The sequence below is a fragment of the Gobius niger genome (assembly GCF_951799975.1).
Source record: "Gobius niger genome assembly, chromosome: 13".
Taxonomy (NCBI): Eukaryota; Metazoa; Chordata; class Actinopteri; order Gobiiformes; family Gobiidae; genus Gobius; species Gobius niger.
In genome coordinates, this window is record NC_136864.1 from 29,391,957 (window position 1) to 29,415,019 (window position 23,063).

At 44.2% G+C, this 23,063-nt stretch overlaps 1 protein-coding gene across 1 annotated transcript; it reads right to left on the reverse strand.

Moving 5' to 3' along the window:
- Positions 1 to 205: 205 nt before the first annotated feature.
- LOC306972394 (ubiquitin-ribosomal protein eL40 fusion protein-like) lies at positions 206 to 5,751 on the reverse strand. Its single transcript, XM_079568982.1, has 4 exons — positions 5,646 to 5,751; positions 5,374 to 5,460; positions 3,959 to 4,061; positions 206 to 1,380 (listed from the first exon to the last, which is right to left on the reverse strand). Exons 1-4 carry the CDS (start codon positions 5,746 to 5,748, stop codon positions 1,287 to 1,289), a joined length of 387 nt encoding a protein of 128 aa, XP_079425108.1. The 5' UTR covers positions 5,749 to 5,751; the 3' UTR covers positions 206 to 1,286.
- Positions 5,752 to 23,063: the final 17,312 nt, after the last annotated feature.

Sequence of the window (23,063 nt, forward strand, 5' to 3'; positions counted from 1 at the left end):
CAAAATTGTTTGTACAGCTTTATTCAAGCTGCTGCAGTGCCGTCTAAAATAGACTCTGTGTGTTCCTGCTGCAGCGGCGAAGCACGACGGAGACATAAAGCACAGGTGCGAACTACCCGATTGACTTCTAAAGAATTCTATTGTTATGGCAGACGAGTGTGGGACGGACCAGAGGCAGACGAGTGTGGGACGGACCAGAGGTAGACGAGTGTGGGAAGGACCAGAGGCATAACGGATTCAATATAAATGAGGGATAACGTGCGCTGGTGCTTCAAGTTCATCCTCGTATAAATCAGTGGTCCTCAACTGAGAACCACCGGGCCCCGCCTTCAAACTGTCACGACAAGCTGCAGCGCAAGTAACTGTCATTCAAGCAATGATCATACGGCTCATAATCAAAACACTTCATCAAGTGATTTTCTCTAAATTTGGGCCCCCAGTTGAGGACCGCTGGTATAACTGATGCAGTGTCCATTTGAAATGAAATGCAGTACTTGACTCGCTCGTCTGCCCATGTCACACAGACACCAGCCAGTAGATGTACACGAGGCACTTGGATAAATACACACATGATGCACCTCGATTCAAAGCTAGGACTCTTTGCATTTTTGACTAGTTCTTAACTGTTTTGGTCACTTCTACCATCCAAAAACGTAGGTTCCATGAGCAGAAGGTGAGCCAGGGTCTTGAGCTGAGACTTGCTTCTGCGTCCTTACTGTTAAAGCCTTATGTTCGCTCATCATTTAGCTGCTTCAACCTCACAACACTTCAACATTGTTAGCTGGAGTGTCTGGTTTTAAGGCTCGGACACGAACTCGAGCTCTTAAATGTGAACTGGGACACCAAAGACCAAATCCGAGCAACTGCAGGTGAAATCTGAATGGAAACGTGACTTTTAGGCGCCGACTATAAACTCTAATTATTGATAAGTAACATGTCTGTCACTTTGTTTACGCACATTAGGAGATTACTGGATTTACTCGTCAGTGTTTATGTTCACAACACTTTTTTTGTGCTTGATTCAGTTGTATTAAGCGCTGAAAACATTTGGCCATATCCCTGCTACCTTCAACACTGAACAGTAGGTCTTCTGTACTGTAATTTTAGCTAATAAATGACTTTGCTGCTCTTGACACCGTTTCCTTCACGTGTCTGGGGTCGCTGCCATGAGGTAAGTTTAGTATGAACACGTAGTCAATGATTGCATATAGTTTTCTGCTCAAATGTATTTATTTCAAATGTTCCATTGTCCAAGCACTATGGACTGAAGTATTGGTGTGGAGTTTCTACTTGAGCTTCTTCTTGGGGCGGATGTTGCTGGTGTGTCCACATTTCTTCTTCCTGCAGTTCACAGCTCGAGGATGCAGGCGAGCGTAGCACCTGGGAGAAACCGCATTTAGAGCATGTATTTATAGCTGCCCGCTCACTTTTTTTGTTTTTTTTAAATCTGCGTTTTTGTGGGACAGAAAGAATATTTGCCAAAGGTCAACTCAAGCACAGCCTGAGGTGAATCCTAAGCCTGTCACAATAACCTTTTTTAAGGATGATATATTGTGGATAAACGATAATATTAAGTATAATGTAAATACTGTAGGCAATAAAGAAAACGAAGCAACTATTTTAATTGAAGCGTATTGGACTTTTAGTATTCAATATTAACACCTTATACCAAACAAAGTGCCAACGAAAGTGGCTTTTGGACAGTACTGGGGCCTCATATTTTTTATTCCAATTGATAAAACCCTGTGAATGTGCTGGTCACACACCTGACCGCAATCTCTCCTTCACTGATCACATATGGAGCAGAAAGCTGCGGACATCACGACACGCCCTCTGCTGATGTCTGAGGAGGGAGGGGGCAGTGGTGCTGGTGCGTAAAGACGGCCTTGTGTCTGAAGGGCATGTGACCAGTGCTTTGGACCTAAACCCAGTTGGTCAGACTTATGAGTCAATTAAAGAGGGGGTATTATGCTTTTTTCAATCACACAGCACCAGTCTATATCACACTACAATGATGAGGAAACCTACTGTTGGTCTGTAAATGCAGTAAATTAGAATAACTGCCTTGTATAAAATGTCTCTCTCAAAATGGCTGTAGAGAATGTCTTGAAATCGGCCTCTGTCTCTTTAAGAACCTCTGAGCCTTTCCGACACGCCCCCTCCACACGCTGTCTGTGGCATCAGTGGGGAGGGGGTTCTGCTGAGGAGCAGTGGTTGGTTAGTCGGCTGGTGACGAAAGCTCGGAGGCGTCTCCAGGAGGTGGGGGCGTTCCTAGGAGGACTCAGGCAAACCTATCCCTAAAATGGCCGCCATCAGAGTTTTTACAGATTACTCAAAAATACGTGAATGTGCCAAGGCAACACTTCAGGCATGTTTTTAATGAGGGAATGACATAATAACATGATGTAAAGCTTGAAAAAGTCGATTTTGCATAATACCCCCCCTTTAAAGCACAGAGTTTGTACAGTAGAATCATTCCTGCTTACCATATAAGCTTCAGTGAGCGCCAGTGCACACCAATGGCGACACTTTGTAAGTCCTATGTTTTTCACAAACGTCATGATAACTTGTTCATGCTAATTTAATTCAAATCTCAGAAGTAAATGAAGTTAAAATAAACTCGTGACCAAACATGACTTCAAACTGGCTTCCCCTCGCTGCTTTCCTCTCCTCGACTCTCAGCAGTGTTTCTGAAAAGTGCGTGCCTCGTATAGATACAGACGGCATCTCTGGAATGGCCCATATATGGTCATTTTTAAAAACAGTTAAGGGGGAAAACAATTTTGAAAAAATGTATATTTTCTCTAATTATTCAAAAACTGTAACAAATGCTGAAATATGAACATAGTTTCTACTAAATAATGATGCAAAGACATGGAGAGGAGCAAAGTGGTTCAACAGCCCATAAATACATGAATAACGGAGAATGCTAACTTGATGCTACATGTTAGCATCGGGCTAATGCTAACGGTTAGCTCGAGCTAGCTACAACTGCGTTTTTTTCACTTCTACTGAACAATCTGCTGTGAGAAAATATCCATATGGGCCCGATTTACACTTGACTTTATTTGTATGTGATAAATAAGTTGATATTCCACCAGAAAATGGCAAAAAAGAGGGAAAATTGTGTTTCTCTAAAGATTCTATTTTCCCCCTCGGCGAAGCCACGCCCCCTTCTATGACGAGATGCCGTCTGTATCTATGGCAGCTATATAGTTTGCGTGGAAGCGAAATGTTTCAAATTCAGTATAATATCAAAATCAAATACCATGTTTGGCGCAGAAGAGCTGCTATGCAAAGTTTTGGCCTTATTTTGTGTGTAGCGAGCTTCTTAAATGCGGCCCCAGAACAGTAACATGTAACCTAAGCACTGAGAGCTCAGGACTGTCATGCTCGTATTTGCAGAGTTGGCTAAAGTGGCCGGGCTCCTCTCGCTGACAGTATGTCTCTGATGCACTGACAGGACGGTGGTTTGGTTGTTTTTCTCTCCGTGATGCGTTCGTCTGGCTGGAATTCCAAGTGTTTTCACACGAGTCCCTCTTGCTCCATGATAAAGTTCACAGAAAATGTTGGAATAGCTCCAGAGCACAGCATTTTGTTTCCACCCGCCTCACTCCAAACGCAGCGCTGATCTATAAATGACCTGGATACATGCGGGTTACGATGTGCTCTGTCTATCCGCACAGGGAGACGGATTGGATGGATGCTCCGCTCACTCAGCGCTTTCTGTTTTTAATTTAAGCAGCACGTGCATTTACCGAGACTAAACATGTTCTGGTCCTTCATCTTACTTACCGAGCCATAAATCGATAACAGTCATTATCGCCACAGGCCTAGTGAATCCTTTATCAAACTGCAGCCGCTTCTAAAGCTTGTGTTCTGACAACCTAAAATACTTGCCACTAAGTACTTTTACATAGTGTGTTGAAGTTTTTGTGACTCGGGATGCAGTACATACTTGCGACAGACCATCTTGTCACAGTTGAATTTCTGTGCCAGCTGCCTCAGGGATGGCTCGATGATGCCCCCTCTGAGCCGGAGGACCAGGTGCAGGGTGGACTCTGGTGATGGGACAATTCACAATTATCAACTTCTCTTTTGACGGATTATATTAGAGGAATACTTGTGCTAATTTACTTCAATAAAGGCCCTTGATAAATCTTAAGGTGTAAGCTTAAAGGGATATTTCAGGATTTTCCTAGTTATCCAGAGTGCTGATTTCTGGAGATATTTTTTTGTAATTCATGCAGTTCTTATGTTACGTGGCGCTAGGCTAGTGCAAGGCTAGCGCATTTCAATGGTATCAGCTAGCCTGCATTAAAAACAGTGTGACACACTCCACAGTGCACCTTGAGGAAAATCACTTATAACACCAGACTAACCATATACATGTTTTAATAGAATAATTTTAACCATGTTGCATTAAAAAAAACGTATCTTTGAGCAGCATCAGCTTCATGGTTGTATAAGCTATGCAGCCGCGGAGTGATCTGCTTGAAAATAGTCCCTCAAAATGCGATCATTCATATGATGCAAGATCAGTTTTATTCCATAAATTATTCTATGGACACAGACATTTATATGGTTAGTCTGGTGTTATAAGTGATTTGCCTCAGGTGCTCTGTGGAGCGGGTCACACTGTTTTTAATGCAGGCTAGCTGATACCATAGAAATGCGCTAGCCTGGCACTAGCCTAGCACCACTAAACTCTTCAAATGTAAGAACTGTTTTTTGTTTGCATTAATGAGATGGTGACCCTGAAAGCTGTGGAATAATAATAAAAAATATCTTTAGTATAAATACTTTTTTGTTTGATTTTTGTGTTGTTTTTTTATACTAGCCATTACCTTCATGCAGGCAAGTGTCTTTAACACATAGCCAGTGCTTCCCATCAGCATCTCACTGTGCGTGACGTTTTCTGGAACTAGTGGTTGATTAAACCTTACTGGGAAAACACAAGAAGAAGGACCTCTGGAGATCGCACTCGGAGTCCCGCCTCACTCACATTCATAGAGCTTAATGGGATATTAGAAATGTGTTAATAATGTTGAGAATAAGTCTGGACACAGCTAACAACACAACGTTTGAAGCAAACAAAGTGAATAAAAAACAGGTACAGGGCCTTCAAGCTTTAAACCATGTTATGATGCGACTTCCTCATTAAAAACATGTATGTTGTGTAGCTCCTCAGTGTGTGTGTGTTTTTTGTTTTTTGTGTCTCATTCTAATAATGTCAGTGATCAAATTGCCTCCACTAAAAAGTATTTCCTCTAAACGCAATGCATTTGACCCAGCCCGGCTCCTGTACATAGTGAGGGGTGCAACGGGAGATCCCCAAACTGAGGGTGCCCTTTTGTCCCGGAGGAACTTTACCTTTCTGAATGTTGTAGTCCGACAGAGTGCGTCCATCCTCCAGCTGTTTTCCGGCAAAAATCAGACGCTGCTGATCAGGAGGGATGCCTTCAAAATAAAAGAGTTGAATATAGTTTCATTCATAATCATTTAGCATCGATCTAAACGTCTGTATGTATTTGGAACGCCTCAAACTACGGTTTAAATTTGAAGACTGTCCAGCTTCGTGTGGTTGCTCATCCCACTGTGCCTCTTTCTGCCCAGTACGATAGAGCTCCTTTTGGGCCGAGTACCTTCTTTATCCTGGATTTTGGCTTTAACGTTTTCGATGGTGTCGCTGGGCTCCACCTCCAAAGTAATGGTTTTCCCCGTCAGGGTTTTCACAAAGATCTGCATCTTGTCACTGAAGAAAGAAATGCACAAATGGTTAACTTACATTTACCAACAATTATACCTCATAGTATGGCCGAGTCTCTACAATAATGGCTTACATTTGGATTGCCCTTTACAAGCTTGACAAGTGTCTCAAAGTGCTGCTCTCTAGGGAGGGGACGGTTATTTGTTAAGCGTTTTGCACTTCACACAAGGTCAGGTGGGTAAAGCCAAAACATTAATTCATTGAGTAACATTACTTTGAAGATCATTGTCTTGGACTTTTTTTTTTATTTGAAGGAGTTTCTCACAAAGAGGTTGTAACAATCAAGCTTTCAGCAAATCCTCTTTTCTGGTCGACTTACTGTAGGTTAAGCGTCTCTAGATCAGGGGTTAAAGTGGGCGGGAACGGTCGGGAACGGACCTTGCATGACCAAAAAAAAAGAAAAAAGTTAATGATTTTGTTATTTTCACGCACATACGATGCAATAAAAAGACTAGGTTGGGCTACTAAATATCGGCCCGGGGGCCAAACAATAAAATCTGACCCGCGCCTCATTTTCCATAAAAATCTATATTTTTCGGCATTATCCGCGCTCCGCGGTGAGTTCGCGCCACATTGCGTAGCAGTGTACCGGCGGCTCCGGTACTGTCATCTCCTAGCGCGGGCTCAAATGGAAACATGGCTCTGTAAAAAGGTAAACAGAATAAACAGGAGGCTTATCGTTGGACGGACTGACAGATTTGATTAAAACGAAGCACAAGGACAGTGGGCAGCGTGTTTTTGGACTTCTGCTTATCCCGAGCAGAAGCAGGACAGTTGGTGGTCCGCGGCAGGTGCAGCGTGTGTTCCCCGGTGCCTTCACCGGTGCAAAGGGCTTGACCAGCGACTTTCAGGTAAAGGTGCAGTTCAGTTGAGGATGTTTGTAAAGCGGAGGATGAAGCTGATGGTGCGTGCGTTTTGGAAAACTACTCCGCACCGGCAGCGCTTGTGTTCAACCGGTCAATGCGCTGAACCTCGCTCTCTGGGCTCTAATTTAGCCAAATAACATCTGAGTCATTCATATGACAGGAGCATTTTTGCTTCCTTTCTGCTCTGACTTCATTCGATACGTCTTTGTGGGAAATGTACAAGCGCAGAGATGCACTTTGTGAAGTTAACAGATAAAAGAGAGAGGCTGAGCGCGTCCTCTCCAAGGAGCTTTTTTTTCATGAAGCGCGAAGTCTGGACAAAACAGCGGCTCAGCTGTTTGGTCAACCCTTAATATTATGTCTATAGTCAGCCCTCTGTCCACTCAGCTGGAGGAGCAGTGGCGGAGCAGGAGATAGTCATGTTTGAGAAGTGGTCTTGGTTCAGTTGGTCCTCACATGTAACTCTCTCATTCTGTATTAGGCCTTTGGCCTGGTTTAGATGTGCTTTAGTCCTGCCTTAGTCCTGATGTTGCATGTTTTTGCCCTGGCTTAATCCTGGTTTAGTTCTGAGTAGTCCTACTTTATTATTATGCTATTTATTATTCTCTATTAATCTATTGCTGTGTTTTTTTTCTTCTTTTTTTCTACAAAGCCTTAAAATGCTGGAACATACTAATATAACTTTTATGTTTGGACTCAATTCTATTCTATTCAAGCAGTGATGATAATGACATTTTTATTCATTTATCCCAAAAATATGAATGTTTGGTGGTGGGAGGCTCACCCCTGACCGGCCCAGTGGCCAATGACAAACCACAAATCTCCCTGAGTGAAAAAGTAAATCAAGAGCCCTGCTGTGAGCAATGCTGACTGTGAAGAGGATTTTCTCAAATGAACAACATAATAACAAGACAAAATGGTTAAAAAGTAATGTTTCAGCACTCATGTTCATTTCTTTGGTTGGGCCTTTGAGTAAGTGGATCCTGACAAATATGTGAAGAAATGGGTTCTTCTTAGACGTAGGACGTAGAGGAGCTTCATAGATTATAGAAACAAATAAACTGAGTGGATCTGGCAAAAGCAGAATTTGTACATATAGTAAATGAAGGTTAGAGTTCCCCCACCTCCCAAATCCCACTTTAACCACTGCCCTAGATACACAACACAAATGCAAATAAACAAAGAAAGGATTTACAAAAGTCTTACCTTCTGACTTCCAGCAGCAGGAGGAGCACTGGGACCTGCTCGACCTGTTGAACATTAAGCCATAGTAACGTGACCAACAGAGCTCTGAATCTTTTACACAACTGTATCTGAGAGAATGTGCTTTAACCCACTGCCCATGTTTGCACTGGACAAAGCACAACGTCGCACCATCCCTTCAGTGACCGGGGTGGACGTGGAGGGAGAGGAGCTCGGAGTGGACTCGCTGCTCCACTGATAATGTGTTTAATCACCTTTTATTCGATTGATCCATCCTTATTCATAATGTGGTTGCTTGGTGTTATTGTCTTCTGCATTTTGTTCAACGCTGATGGCTAAACCGCTTTATGCTTTTGAGTTTGGTTTACTGATCCAATGGCGCCATCTCTTGGATTTTCAACATATAAACAAAAAGTCAAACTGTTAGAAATTAATAAAAATCAAAGCCATCCCGCTTCATCCCCATATTGAATATCTCGAGATACAGGCCAGGAGTCAGACTGGAGGACCTTGATGTCTGTGAGGAGGCGACTCTCTGTCTTTTGAGATGAGGTTCTAGTGACATGTGAGGAAGTTGTTGGGGTCATGGCCAGGCTACGGGAACATTGCCCAGGGTTGATTGTTATTACCCTCTGATTTTCATGCAGGTATACATTTGTGAAGGGCCGTTTGTGTGTAGGGGCCAGGTGTGGATACCATTGACTTTTGCAGGTAAGGGAACTTGGACCAAAGCTGAGCAGCGACTCCTGCTTTCCTCCCAAGCATCACTGAGGCTCCATCACAAGCAAAGGCCAACAAATGTTCCCGTAGGTAGTGAGGGTCAAAGCCATTATTATGAAGACATCCTAGCAGGGCGTCGGTGAGGTTTGCTGTGGTCCCCTGCAGATCAGTCCGTTCAAAACATGTGGTGTCTGGCTCTCCACTGGAAGCAGCTGACCGCAGGCACAACAACAAGCACTGACTTTCCACTTATTGTAGTGGATTCATCCATGAGCACACACACTTTTCTTTCATTCATCACTTTGTCATTGACTACCTTCTTGTTCATTTCAGCTGCAGTGTGATCCAGTATATTTGCACATGAGTTATTAGAGTGCAAACCTCTGCCCATCTTGACAGCATTTAAGACTTACCATTTACTATCTATTGGTCTGTCTGTAAAGGGACGCCCATGCTTGCCAATCTGATAAACTCTTCTAAACACAGTACAAGTCGAAGCGTAGTCGCCTTTCTCATATCTTCTGTTTTTGCATTGCATTTGTGTTGACTTCTCTTTTATTTGAACTGCTTTCTCGTGATAAATTGAGAACACTTGTTGAGAACACTTCTATCGACGTTTCAAGCAGATGGTTGTTGACCACATCAACCATTGCTAGGTAGTAGCTGTCTTCTTCTGTGAGGATGTAGAGATGTTGACTTTTGTGATTCCGGAGATGTTCTCCAAGCTGCAGCTTGACTGAGGCACTCTGAATTGCTCATAGTGTTGTTGCAATTAATCCATCCATCCATCCATTTTCTTCCACTTTATCCGGGGCCGGGTCGCGGGGGCAGCAGTCTCAGCAGAGATGCCCAGACTTCCCGATCCACACACACCTCCTCCAGCTGTTCTGGGGGGACCCCGAGGCGACACCAGGCCAGCTCGGAGACATAGTCCCACCACCGTGTCCTGGGTCTTCCACGAGGCCTTGTCCCACTAGGACATGCCTGGAACACCTCCCGCGGGAGGCGACCAGGAGGTATCCGGAACAGATGCCCGAGCCACCTCAGCTGGCTCCTTTCGACGTGAAGGAGCAGCGACTCTACTCCGAGCTCCTCCCGGGTAACTGAGCTCCTCACCCGATCTCGGAGGGTGCGCCCAGCCACCCTGCGAAGGAAACTCATTTCGGCCGCTTGTATTCGCGATCTTGTCCTTTCGGTCATTACCCAAATCTCATGACCATAAGTGAGGGTGGGAACGTAGATCGATCGGTAAATCGAGAGCTTTGCCCCGACTCAGCTCCCTCTTCACCACGACAGACCGATACAGCGACCGCATCACTGCTGACGCCGCACCGATCCGTCTGTCGATCTCACGCTCCATCCGTCCCTCACTCGTGAACAAGACCCCGAGATACTTGAACTCCTCCACTTGAGGTAAGGTTGTTGCAATTAAGTTGGATAGAAAACGCAAAATCTAGTTGAAGCTATTTGAGCCTGTCTGTCCTGTCTCCTTATTAAAGTCACACATTTCAAGTTAACTGAAAAACTAGCTATTGACTAAAAGTATTTTCTTCACAAGTGTAACAGGTATTTGTAGTTACAGTGGACAAATGCAAAATTAAACCATGTTCTAATGTTACCTCAAAGACAGACCTGGAGTAGTATGTCATTACATTCAGATGTAGTGATCCTCGATCAAAGCTCAGTGTCAGCATTATGTTATGGTTCCAGAGGCAAAGCTTGCCATTAAGCAAGGCAGGCAGCTGCCTGGGGCCCCAAGCCAACAGGGGCCCCCAGAGGGCCAACAGATTTGACAGAAACGACCAAAAGAATGCAATAGCAGTGACAAGGTGCTACAACAATTGGCCGTCGTGGAGAAGTTTTGCTTCTGGTCCAAAAACCTCTACAAGCTAGTGTTCGTCACTCTGCAGTTTTATAGGAGGCATAGACTTTACATTTGTTCATGGATTTTCCTCTGTCACACTTCAAATCATTCACTTGTAATTATACACACAGACAGATACACATCACTGTGTGGTCATGCAGAGACATCTGATTTTGATTTTCCCCCTAACATTCAACAACATAAGGAAGCACTGCTGACTGATTGATGACACTGGCTGAAGCATCATCTTCCCTGATGATGATGAGGCTGTTCGTCCAGTGAAGCTGGTTAAACTTCTGTCATTTTGTTCCAGGTCAAGGAGGTGTATTGACTTCCATTTAAAAAGACACTCCGTCCCTGGGTGGGCTTGAACCACCAACCTTTCGGTTAACAGCCGAACGCGCTAACCGATTGCGCCACAGAGACTCTGTGCTCTGGCTTATTAGTGCAGGGGTCACAACGTCAGGCCTGGGGGCCAACTCTGGTATTCCTGCATGGAGCCTCTGGCCCCCGGATCATTTTTAGAAGTATTATTGAACACATCATCAACCAAACACGATACTCTAAAAGTGTGAACAATTTTCAGGCAAAACACCCTATTGTGTCATGTGACGTACAATGCTAGCAGTTGTGGAATGGGGATACTGAGCCAATACTGGGAGGTTCAGCCCATGGAGTTGTGGCGATGTTATATATCGTCCCACCAACAATCAAAGTTGCCTACCCCTGTGTTTAAGTGTCAAACCGTGACCGTCATAGTTCAGCTTGAACAGATCGTTTTCACTTTAGCTTTACAAAAAGAAGCTTCTGCATTGGCCGGGAATCGAACCCGGGCCTCCCGCGTGGCAGGCGAGAATTCTACCACTGAACCACCAATGCACGTGCACACATGTTCACACACACACACACACATGCTCACACACACACCCCTATATACTACTTAGTGGGGTCACCCGATGGGACAGCTCTGTAGGACCAAAGCTGAGTCCAAAACCAGTACATGGTTAGAGGTCTAAGCCAAAACCAAACATACGTCAGTCGGCCATGATAAGAAGTGTCTGAATAGTGCTGTCAGAGAAGAAGGAGGCAGGGGAAGGAGCCGTATGCTTCCTATCATAGCTCCTTTAGCAGAGGGATTCTTCACCAGCGCTAAGGAGCCATGAGCCATCCCACAAGCCCCCGCGCTGTAGGTTTGTCTAAACATGGCTCCAGACCTTCACTGCATAGGGACCTTATGGTCGACCTTATCACGTGTTAAAAAAGAGCCTCTTCGCTCGGACCCGCATCGTGGAGGAGCATGTCGATGAAGCGACTCAAAGTCTGTCCATACACATTAACGCTGTCGCCTTGTGTCATATTAAAATCACCATTGTGGATACATGCCATGTGCCATTTTCGCGTACTAGCCTGATAAACCACACCCACTTCTTTCTGCGCGAAAGAAGGTGGGTGTGGCCATGCACGGGAAACAAGTGTCTGATTGGCGGCTAAGGCCGAACCAATCACGACCGTCCCAGAGAAATGACACGGTTACGTCACTCGCTGCACCTCTATGTTGTTAGTTCAGTTAACATTAACATTAGCCAAAACTAATCATGGATGAAGCAGTCAAGGATTTACCTCCACGTTCTCTACGTGAGTTTATATTCACTTCATATTTTGTGAATTGGACTACAGCTGTCATCACGTCCGCTAATTGCTAATGGGTTTATTTCGCTGACAATCGAGGCAGTCGTGTCCACCACCTCCTGACTTAGTGTAGGATTTGAGCGTACGCTCTGATTTCGCTGTACACAGGTTTGATACATGAAGGCCAGTATGACCTTAGTAGCCGAGAGACTATTTCAGCACGCCACAGTGTAAAGTTACCGCATAGTACAAAACAGCGACATATGATGGTTTGAAAAGTGCATTACAAAAGTTTTTACAAAGTAAAGAGGTGGAGGTGTTCTGCTGCTGCAAGTGAAATCTTTAAAAAGAGACAGGACCCCTTCTCTCTCTGCAGTGGCCAAGCATTGAGTCAGCTGCTACAGTACTGTGTGTCGTATATGCTTCAGGACATGATGATGTTGAAGCATCATCTTCCATGATGATGATCATAAACTTCAGTCTATGAAGGCTGTTCGTCCCAGTGAAGCTGGTTAAACTTCTGGAACTTTACTCCAGGTCATGGAAGCGTGTCGACTTCCATTTAAAAAATCCACTGCGTCCCTGGGTGGGCTTGAACCACCAACCTTTCGGTTAACAGCCGAACGCGCTAACCGATTGCGCCACAGAGACTGTGCTCAGGCTCATTCGAGTGTCAAACTGTGATCTTCAGTTCAACTTGAACAGACCATGTTCACCTTTGCTTTAAAAAAAATTAGCTTCTGCATTGGCCGGGAATCGAACCCGGGCCTCCCGCGTGGCAGGCGAGAATTCTACCACTGAACCACCAATGCATGTGAACACGCCAACACACACACAAACACACGCACACACACACACCTCTCTATACGACTTAGTGGGGTCCCTGATGTGAGAGCTCTGTAGGACCCAAGCTGGGTCTGGATAGGCATCTTTCACCTGAACACGGCTCTAGCACGCACGCTACGATCTATGTACTCGAATTGCCACGACACGACACAACGTGCACATCTGTGCGTGCTGTACATATCATCATTAAAAGTTTTGTAAGCCGTGATGAGAACAAATGCTGGACAAATGCTGCCTTCTGGTGGGAATTATGGAATCATTCAGAGGAGCTAAAGTAATGGAAGCTCTTCAATCCGTCCTGGCTCGGCTCCCAAATATCCAGAAATTGATATTGAAGCCTTGGAATGTGCAAGGATGGCCCCAAGAGTTATGATGGCTCGCTTAACTCACTCGGGCTCATTACATACGTCACGACCAAACGCTAGCGAAAATCAGATCCAATCGTTTCAAAGGAGTTCACTCCTCCCACCTGATATTGGAGAAAGTCCAGTTAAGCCCTGCTTAACCTGAAAACTGATCATCCCAGGTCTCTGAGATTAATGTCAGTGATTCAAAGAGCCTGAGACACAAAACCATCCATGAGTTTCATTGAAAACTTTCTTGTTTACCTTTTTGATACTGAAATACAATTTGCATAATAATTTGGAACGCGTTGTATGAATTTGTATCACACTATATCTGCAAACTGTGAAGCCTATTTTTAAATTTTACTTACACTTACTTACTTATCCAAGTACTTTGGATAACCTTTGGTTCCTCACTTCTCTAGATCTTCTTCACCAGGTTTTCCTTGGAGGAGATAGAAAAAGCACATGTTGCTGAATTATGGAGGTCTACCTCTCAAGATTATTTTCCACCCAAAATTAGCTTGTTCCGATAAACGCTGTAGGAGGTGATAGATTTTGTACTAAGTGAAAAATAAGGGTGGATTCCCGCTTCATGGGCAGTCATCCAAAATGGCCGAGATCCAATATGGCGGACGGCGTTGCCGTAATAATATTTTTGCTCAACTTGTCATGATGCACGTCTGTACCGATTTTTAGGATTTAATTCTACGATAAACTTCATTTTTGCCCACGGCCTATCTCGCAATGTTAAAAAAAACTGAGGTGGCGCTGTCGAGCAAATATTTTGAAATAAAACATTTGGAAATAGTCAAAAGTTGTGTCGGATCAGGTTTGAATTTTGGGCCAAAATCTGTGGCTTTTCGTCAATGTTCACTGGGTTTACACATTTTCAACTAAAGAGCAGTTTGCAATTTCGGTCAAATAACCAGATCTAAAAGCAAGTGATGTGTGTGGAGGAGCTGATCGACTTACATCAGGTCCATCATAGTGCAGCTTCTACTTCATAGAGGAGTTATGATGAAATAGGCAAATAGATTAATTCATTTCTTTGTATGAGAAAACTATGTTTGTTTTGTTTTGGACGGGCAATGTGTTTCTCCGATTGGCTAGAACACCTGCCAATCACGTGCATTAAAACCTGTGAAGGATAGAGATCAGCTGCACCAGTGATATTTGTACATCCTATGTAAAGATGACATGTAAGTGTTTATCACCATCTGTATCTGTATGTTTCTGCTACATTCTGTTGAAACATTACATTTACGCGGGACATGGATAACTTCCCATAGGAATAAAACTAGGAGAGGAAAGAGTTGTTACCATCGGAAAGGCATAGGCGACCTCTTTGAGATGGCCTGGTAAAGTCCTGGTTCAGTCCTGTTTTAGACATGCTTCAGTCCTGGTCTAACCTTGAGTTGTTCCTTGTTTAGACCTGATTTTTTCTTGATTTAAAACCTATTCATTCCTAATTAAACGCACTAATCAGGATGTGGCTCTTTACAGACAAATGTACCATTCTCGATTTCCTTCATCCTTCAGCCAGACTTTTAAATGACACTAGCTGAACAAAGCAGACCCCTGTACTTCTCATATTCGTATTCATTCATATTCTGTCATTCTCCTCCTAAACGTGTCCACTGGTAACGTTTGTTATGGTTTAATGGTTCATAATAATAAAATAAACCACATTTGGATCAGAGAAATGCTCAAATAGCTGAAATGCGGACATAAATAAACTGTTAAAAAGACGTTTTGAATCGAGGTTGTGCTTATTTAGACTTCATTACGCAGGTTGAAAACTTTCCAAACTCCAACATGTTGATTCGCACGGGACGAGAAATCGTCTCTGTACAGATGTTTCTTCACAGCAAATTGTTCAGTAGAAGCAAAACACGGCACTTGTTAGCATAAAGAGTGTATAGCATTTGCTCCTCTCCACGTCCCTGTATGTTTAGTAGAGAAATATTCAGAATTCAGCATTTGTTTAACTAATGGTGGTGAACTATAGGAGAAAGTTACATTTCTCTCTTTCTTATTTGTTTTCCCCCTCTGGCTGCTTCGAGCATGACCAGTTGACTTCCTGTTTCGATCCAGCACACCAAAATAAAAGCACACAGCTCGTCTCATTGATCAGTTCAGCAGGTACTTGCAACATTATAAGAATAGAAATTTAATACACACATTTTAAGTGGAAAGAACCTTTAAAAAAGGTATTATGAATGGAGTTTTACTGTGTACTGAAGGCTGACTGTGAGTGTCTGTTAACACTTTTGACCAGCAGAGGGAGCCACAGTACGTGTCATACCTAAGTTCCCTCACTTTGGAAGAAGCATTTAAGTGTTTCTGTGTGAGTTTTACAAATCACTGTCTATATTTGAGTAAAGCCTGTCTAAATGTATCACCTGTGATGACGACTGCAGCTTCTCTACACTATTTGTCTGAATGCAACCTACACTGGGCATGTTATCTTCACACTTTCACACTTTCCATCAAATTTGAAAGGAAACATTATGGTAAAATATCTCATAATCATCAGTAGCCGTAAGCCGTATCAGTAGTGTAAAGATACTGCATGGTACTTAACAGTGCATTACAGAAGTCAATCTAAAAAAGAACTCAAGGATATCTACGTAATCACGTTATGTGTCTTGGAGGTGTTCCTCTGCAGGTGAAGTCTTACAAAAGAGACAGGACCCCTGTTCACTCTGCAGTGGCCAACAATAAGCCCAATGCCCATCTCAGGTCGCCCGTTGCATTATGGGTAATGGAATTTATTTTGGCTACCAAACAGTATTGATAGTTAGCATGAAGCAACAAAGAAAGCTCTGATTTGGAGCGTTTTAACCTCTGGAAAGTTGATGATATAAAGTGTTTTTGTCGTCACCATGGAGCTTGTTACGATATTAGCATTAAGTCTATTTTTACAACCTCGGCTGCTACGGAGAGAGACAGAAACTGAAAGAACCGAACAGCCGTTCATATGTGGAGCTGCTTCAAAGTAACGACCAGTCCTTGTTCACATAGTTGGAATAACTATGTGAGAAAAACATTTCTGACCCTCGAAAGCGACTGTTGGACAAAGTCCAGGGTCTGAAACTGTGGCCTCAAGTCGCCGATATTTAGAACATTTAAATTGGAGTGGAGTGGAGTGTCAATAAGGAGGTGGACAGTAAACGAAATCTTTTTTTATTATTATTGTGACCAGAGAGATCCACGTACACATACAGGCTAGGCCATCTGCATTGACTTTATTTGTATTTTTTACGAGTGATCTGACAGTGAACAACATGGCTAATCGATCACTAATTTGACAGACGGAAATGTACCACTATATTTAACATCAACACCGTTTTGAAACTTTCCCTGTGATCTCAAGACAATTTAAATGATTTCAAAAGTGGCGGTGTCTGTGTCAGGCTGATCCCAGGTCCTGTCGTCCCCCTGTCCGCTATGGTCCACTATGGTCCATTTTGGTCCGCTATGGTCCACTACGGTCCGCTACGGTCCGCTACGGTCCGCTACGGTCCACTACGGTCCGCTACGGTCCGCTATGGTCCGCTATGGTCCGCTATGGTCCGCTATGGTCCACTATGGTCCGCTATGGTCCGCTATGGTCCGCTATGGTCCACTATGGTCCGCTATGGTCCACTATGGTCCGCTCCTGCCGTCCTGACTTTTCTCTTGCTTTCAAGACATTGACAACATAAATATTTGCATAAATGTCAGTTGAGACTTAAGTCTTTAAACAAATGCCCGTCAGCCTTATGGGTCACGGTTATGGCTCAATACACTTCAGAGTTCAGGCTCCACTGCCTGGACTCACACATTTCAATGGCCGAGTGGTTTGTTTGGGCAGAAACTAGGAGCCTGATTGACCCACACGTGCGCAGTCGAGATGGGCATTGGGCTTATTGAGTCAGCTGCTACTGAATTGTGTGTGTGTCGTTTCTACGTGTCAGGACATGATGACGTTAAAGGTGAAGTCAGAAGAAACTGTCAGCAGCAGCTGGAAGGAGATGCTTCTCTCCCTCCCCAGTGCTTGTGATTTGTGACACTGGCTGAAGCATCATCTTCCATGATGCTTCCATGAACTTCAGTTTATGAAGTTCACTAGGCTGTTCGTCCCAGTGAAGCTGGTTAAACTTCTGTATCTTTGTTCCAAGTCAAGGAGGCGTCAAATTTAAAACCACTCGTCCCTGGGTGGGCTTGAACCACCAACCTTTCGGTTAACAGCCGAACGCGCTAACCGATTGCGCCACAGAGACTCTGTGCTGGATCATTCGAGTGTCAGACAGTGATCTTCAGTTCAGCTTGAACAGAACATTTTCACTTTAGCTTTAAAAAAAGAAGCTTCTGCATTGGCCGGGAATCGAACCCGGGCCTCCCGCGTGGCAGGCGAGAATTCTACCACTGAACCACCAATGCATGTGAACACATGCACACACACATGAACATGGACACACACACTTACACCCCTCTATATTAGGGGTCTCCCATTGGGACAGCTCTGTAGGACCCAAGCTGAGTCCAAAACCAGTAAATGGGTTAGAGGTCTAAGCCAAAACCGAATATACGTCTGTCGGCAAGTAACTTCACTGTTTGCTGTGTTTTTCTACTATGGTAAAGTTGTATGAGCGGAGAGAGGGGGCTGTGTTAACTGAATCCAAGCGCTGTGTCTTCCAGGTTTGAAAAAAACCTCCAAGAAATACTTATATTTCTCACAAAAAATTGTGCTCCATAGTGGTAGTGGTACAAAATATCATATAAATATATTGTACCACTACAATGTATAGTGATTTGTTTAAATCAGGTTTTAAAACCCTTCTTAACTAAACTATTAACCCCACAGACGCTCTCTGTGAGGCGTTTGCAGACCACTTCAGGGGAAAGACATATCTGATGTAATATTTTATCTACCCAAAGTAACACGGTTCTAAATACATCTGATTGTCTAAAACACTGGACAGTTTTGTCCTGGTTAATGCTGAGATGCTTGATAAAGTTTTTTCCTCAGTGAGGCCCACCACATCTTTAGACCCGGTCCCAACTCCGTTTTTTAAAACATTTTATGGATCTTTTAAAGACGAGCTTTTACACATGATGAATTGCTCTCTTCAGAAGGGGGTCTTCCCTGCGGCGTTTAAAGGGGCGGTGGTGAGGCCCCTGTTGAAGAAGAGCAATTTAGACTGTAATGATTTTAACAATTTCAGAGCAGTATCAAACTTATCATTTTTAAGCAAAATCTTAGAAAAACTTGTCTTTATCCAACTTAATGATTTTATTACTGCACATAATGTCCTTGAGAGTAGTAGGAGACGGAACAACAGTAAACTTTGCAACATTCCTACGGAAATAATAAAACACTAGGGGAGGCAGTTTTACGGTTGTGTTCTGTTTCTGAAGAGATAAACCAGACAAGACAGGTCATGATCTCTTCACCAGCGTTTATCCAAAAGTTGTAGATTGGAGAAATCAGGGTCCAGGTCAGTTAGCTTAGTGCGGTAAAGTTCACCAGGATGATTATATTAAAACATATTCAGATTCACAATGACAGTTATTCAATAAGATTATGCAGATGATACATTTTCAATCACTCAGTGAAGCTGGTTTAACTTCTGCAACTTTGTTCCAGGTCATGGAGGCGTGTCGACTTCCATTTAAAAAACCACTCCGCCCCTGGGTGGGCTTGAACCACCAACTTTTCGATTAACAGCCGAACGCGCTAACCGATTGCGCCACAGAGACTGTGCAATGGCTATTTGGAGTGTCAAACAGTGATCTTCATTTCAGCTTGAACAGACAATTTTCACATTTGCTTAAAAAAAGGAGCCTTTGCATTGGCCGGGAATCGAACCCGGGCCTCCCGCGTGGCAGGCGAGAATTCTACCACTGAACCACCAATGCACGTGCACACACACACACGCACGCACACACGCACGCACGCACGCACGCACGCACGCACGCACGCACACACGCACACAATCTTGTACTTCTATCTAAGTGAGGACACTCATAGACATAATGTATTACCCAGACCCTAACCTTGAACCCTAAACCCCTCACCCTAACCCTCACCCTAATCTTAACCCAATTCTTACCCTAACCCTAAAACCACATCTTGAACCTCAAACAGTTCTTCAAAGAAGTGAGGACCACCAAAAATGTCCTCACTGCATGTTTTGAGCAGAATTCACACTTTAATGGGCAAGATGCAAGTTGGTCATTTTATACTCACTACTGCCACCTCAGGTCTTACATGAAACTGCAGCTTCTATATTAAGCTTGTGCATGACGGCAATTCGGCCTCGAAGTAACAACTTTTTGAGTGACTCAGGATTTCAGAGGCAGTTGTGGTGAACAGCTCTGAGCTCATTCTACACATTAGGACATGGCTGGAACATGTAGGGGGAGGAAAATACATCATTTAAAGATATTCAAACTCCGTATAGTCCCTTTAAGCAACGATAAAAAGAGAAAAAGGACGTTATTACTTCCTGAGCTGCAGGAACAGATCCACATCAGGACACGGTTCTCAGCTAAACTTAACTGAACACACTGCGCTGTGACAAAGTAAAAGCTGAGTCCAAAACCAGTACATGGTTAGGTCTAAGCCAAAACCGAACAAGTGTCTGAATAATGCTCAGAGAAGAAGGAGGCAGGGGGACCTCTGCAGAGGGACCTCTGGGGGTTCCTCTGCTAAAGGAGCTATGAGCCATCCCACAAGCCCCCGCGCTGTAGGCTTGTCTAAACGCGACTGAAGCTCCAGGTCTTCACTGCATAGGGACCTTATGGTTGACCTTATCACATGATAAAGGAACAGTAGGATCTGGACCCTGGAGCTATAATGTGAGCCTTTCTGAATGAGCTACAGACATGGCTTTGACGAGCCTGGGAAAACTCATTCTGATTTGTGCGCTTCAATCATTTCAAGCTGCTCAGCAACCTAGAGACCAAGGCCAAAATCTTTGCATGGGTTTGGGGACCAATCACAGAACGGGGAGGGACGGCAAGACGCACTGTTCGACAGACAGAAGCTAAACTTTTTGGTTTCTTTTTTAAAAGACACTAGGTTGAAACAAACAAAAGCTGTTCAATTACCTTACGCGTTTCGACGGACAAGGGAACTACTTCCGTCTTCGTCAGAGGCGTCTCCCGACGTGCCTGATGCGTCTCTAATTGGGATGTTGTTATTCCCAGGCGTGGCCACACTGACATAAGCAATAAACCTGTCAGTGTGGCCACGCCTTCCGCCGAGTGCTGGTTAGTGGAGAAGTGCGTCCCATGTGTGCGCCAGGGTAAAGGCGCCCTCATCTCTGTTGATGGATTTTATTCCTCGCTTTCTGATCTCTATGGCCTCCCGGATCCAGCGCTTGTACTTGTGCTCTTCCGTGCCCACGATCCTCGCCCCCTCCCAGTCCATAATGTGATTTTCCCTTTTGCAGTGGTCTGATATTGCGGATTTGAGGTTTTCTTGTGTGGCCTTTTGTTTTATTGCTCTGGTTAAACATCCCGCTGTCTCCTTTTCGCACTCCTTTTGATGTTCCCGTTTGCGTGTATTGAAAGTCCGTCCTGTTTCACCAATATATGTTTTATTGCAAGTTTTGGATGGAATTTCATAGATTACATTGCATTTGTGATCGGGTTGAATTTTGTCCTTGGGGTGTACGAGTAACTGTCTTAACTTGGTGTGTGGTTTAATTATTGCGTTGATGTTGTGCTTTTTGAAAGCTCTTGTTATTTTTTCCGTGACAGATACGGTACGGTAGTGTGACCATGTCTCTATTTTTTTCCCTCTTCTGTTCTGGGTGGTTTTTTGTCCTTTTCTTGTTTTTTGTGTTTATTCTTGACCTGCTGTCTCCCCTTCTGTATGGCCCATTTCGGGTACTGGCATTGTTTTAGCGCCTGTGTGATGTGTCTCTCCTCTTTGAGTCTATCCTCCTGAAAAGGAGACAGCGGGATGTTTAACCAGAGCAATAAAACAAAAGGCCACACAAGAAAACCTCAAATCCGCAATATCAGACCACTGCAAAAGGGAAAATCACATTATGGACTGGGAGGGGGCGAGGATCGTGGGCACGGAAGAGCACAAATACAAGCGCTGGATCCGGGAGGCCATAGAGATCAGAAAGCGAGGAATAAAATCCATCAACAGAGATGAGGGCGCCTTTACCCTGGCGCACACATGGGACGCACTTCTCCACTAACCAGCACTCGGCGGAAGGCGTGGCCACACTGACAGGTTTATTGCTTATGTCAGTGTGGCCACGCCTGGGAAGAACAACATCCCAGTAAGAGACGCATCATGCACGTCGGGAGACGCCTCTGACGAAGACGGAAGTAGTTCCCTTGTCCGTCGAAACGCGTAAGGTAATTGAACAGCTTTTGTTTGTTTCAACCTAGTGTCTTTTAAAAAAGAAACCAAAAAGTCTATCACTCAAGAAGACACAATGAATGTAATAAAAGATAGACAGAAGCTAGTTTGATTACGGTTCCAAAATGACGGCAGCCGACGCAAAACCACAAAAGTTTATTTTAAAAGTATGTCATCGGGTACAACTGATACGACTGGCGATGGGCTACGTGCAGACGCATATGATAGACATTCATAGCGCCAATAAACAGGTAAACCACACCTCTCCTATGGGAACATGAATTGGTGGTTCCCAGACTACATACCTTGTGATATTTTGGCTGGCGCTTGCCAGGCCAGGCTTTAGAGCTGTGGGAACGTATTCTGGCCAGCCGGTGCTGAAGAGAATATTTCCACACGGAACAGTGTAAAGTTACAGCATAGTACTAAACATATTTTAAAAAGTGCATTACAGAAGTAAAAAACTGTATGAACTAAGTCTTTCAAAAGATTCAGGACCCCCCCTCCCTCTGCTGTGGCCAAGAGTTCCGTCAGTTGCTACTGAATTATGTGAGTCTGAGGAAAGTCAGAAGAAACCACATGAGCAGCATGCTTTTCTCTAATTTTCCACAAAGCACGTTGCTTCCCACCCTCTCCAGTGCTTGTGATTTGTGACACTGAAGCATCATCTTCCATGATGATGATCACAAACTTCAGTCTAAGAAGGCTGTTCGTCCCAGTGAAGCTGCTTAATCTTCTGTAACTTTGTTCCAGGTCAAGGAGGCGTGTGGACTTTCATTGATAAAAGCTCTCCGTCCCTGGGTGGGCTTGAACCACCAACCTTTCGGTTAACAGCCGAACGCGCTAACCGATTGCGCCACAGAGACTGTGTCCCAATGAGTGAGGGAAGCACCAGTGTGACGGGACGGCTAATACACCACCTACTGACTACAGAAGGGCCAGTTTTATGCAAAAACCTTACACATTGCAAAAACAAACAGTTTTCAGAGATAGTCCCACCAGGAGAGGAGAAGCAGATGCTAATGCAGGAGGAGGCGGTGAATGTCCGTGTCATGATATGAGCTAAAACACAGGTCGTAAGCTTCATGGAAAATGCATACGAGCCATCGCTGTTATGGTTTTCTTCCACAATTGTCGCCGGATGTTTTGGTGAATGGTCGGCTGCTGCATCCAGACCTCTGACACGGTTTTATAAAATGATCCATATGTTACAGCACAAAAGAAGCAATGCCCTGTTTATGAACATTGTTTTTTGCCGATCATAGGATTCTTATCATTTGTTTGAAACATAACATACCCACCACGGCCCCCGGATGTGACGACATCGCCATCGCTCGTATTGATTTAGCCACAGCACGAGGTTGAAGCGAATCAGAGTCAATCAATGGCAGTAATGCAGTGCCCCCTAGTGGTCAGGTACCCAAACTACAGTAGACTGACCTCACTA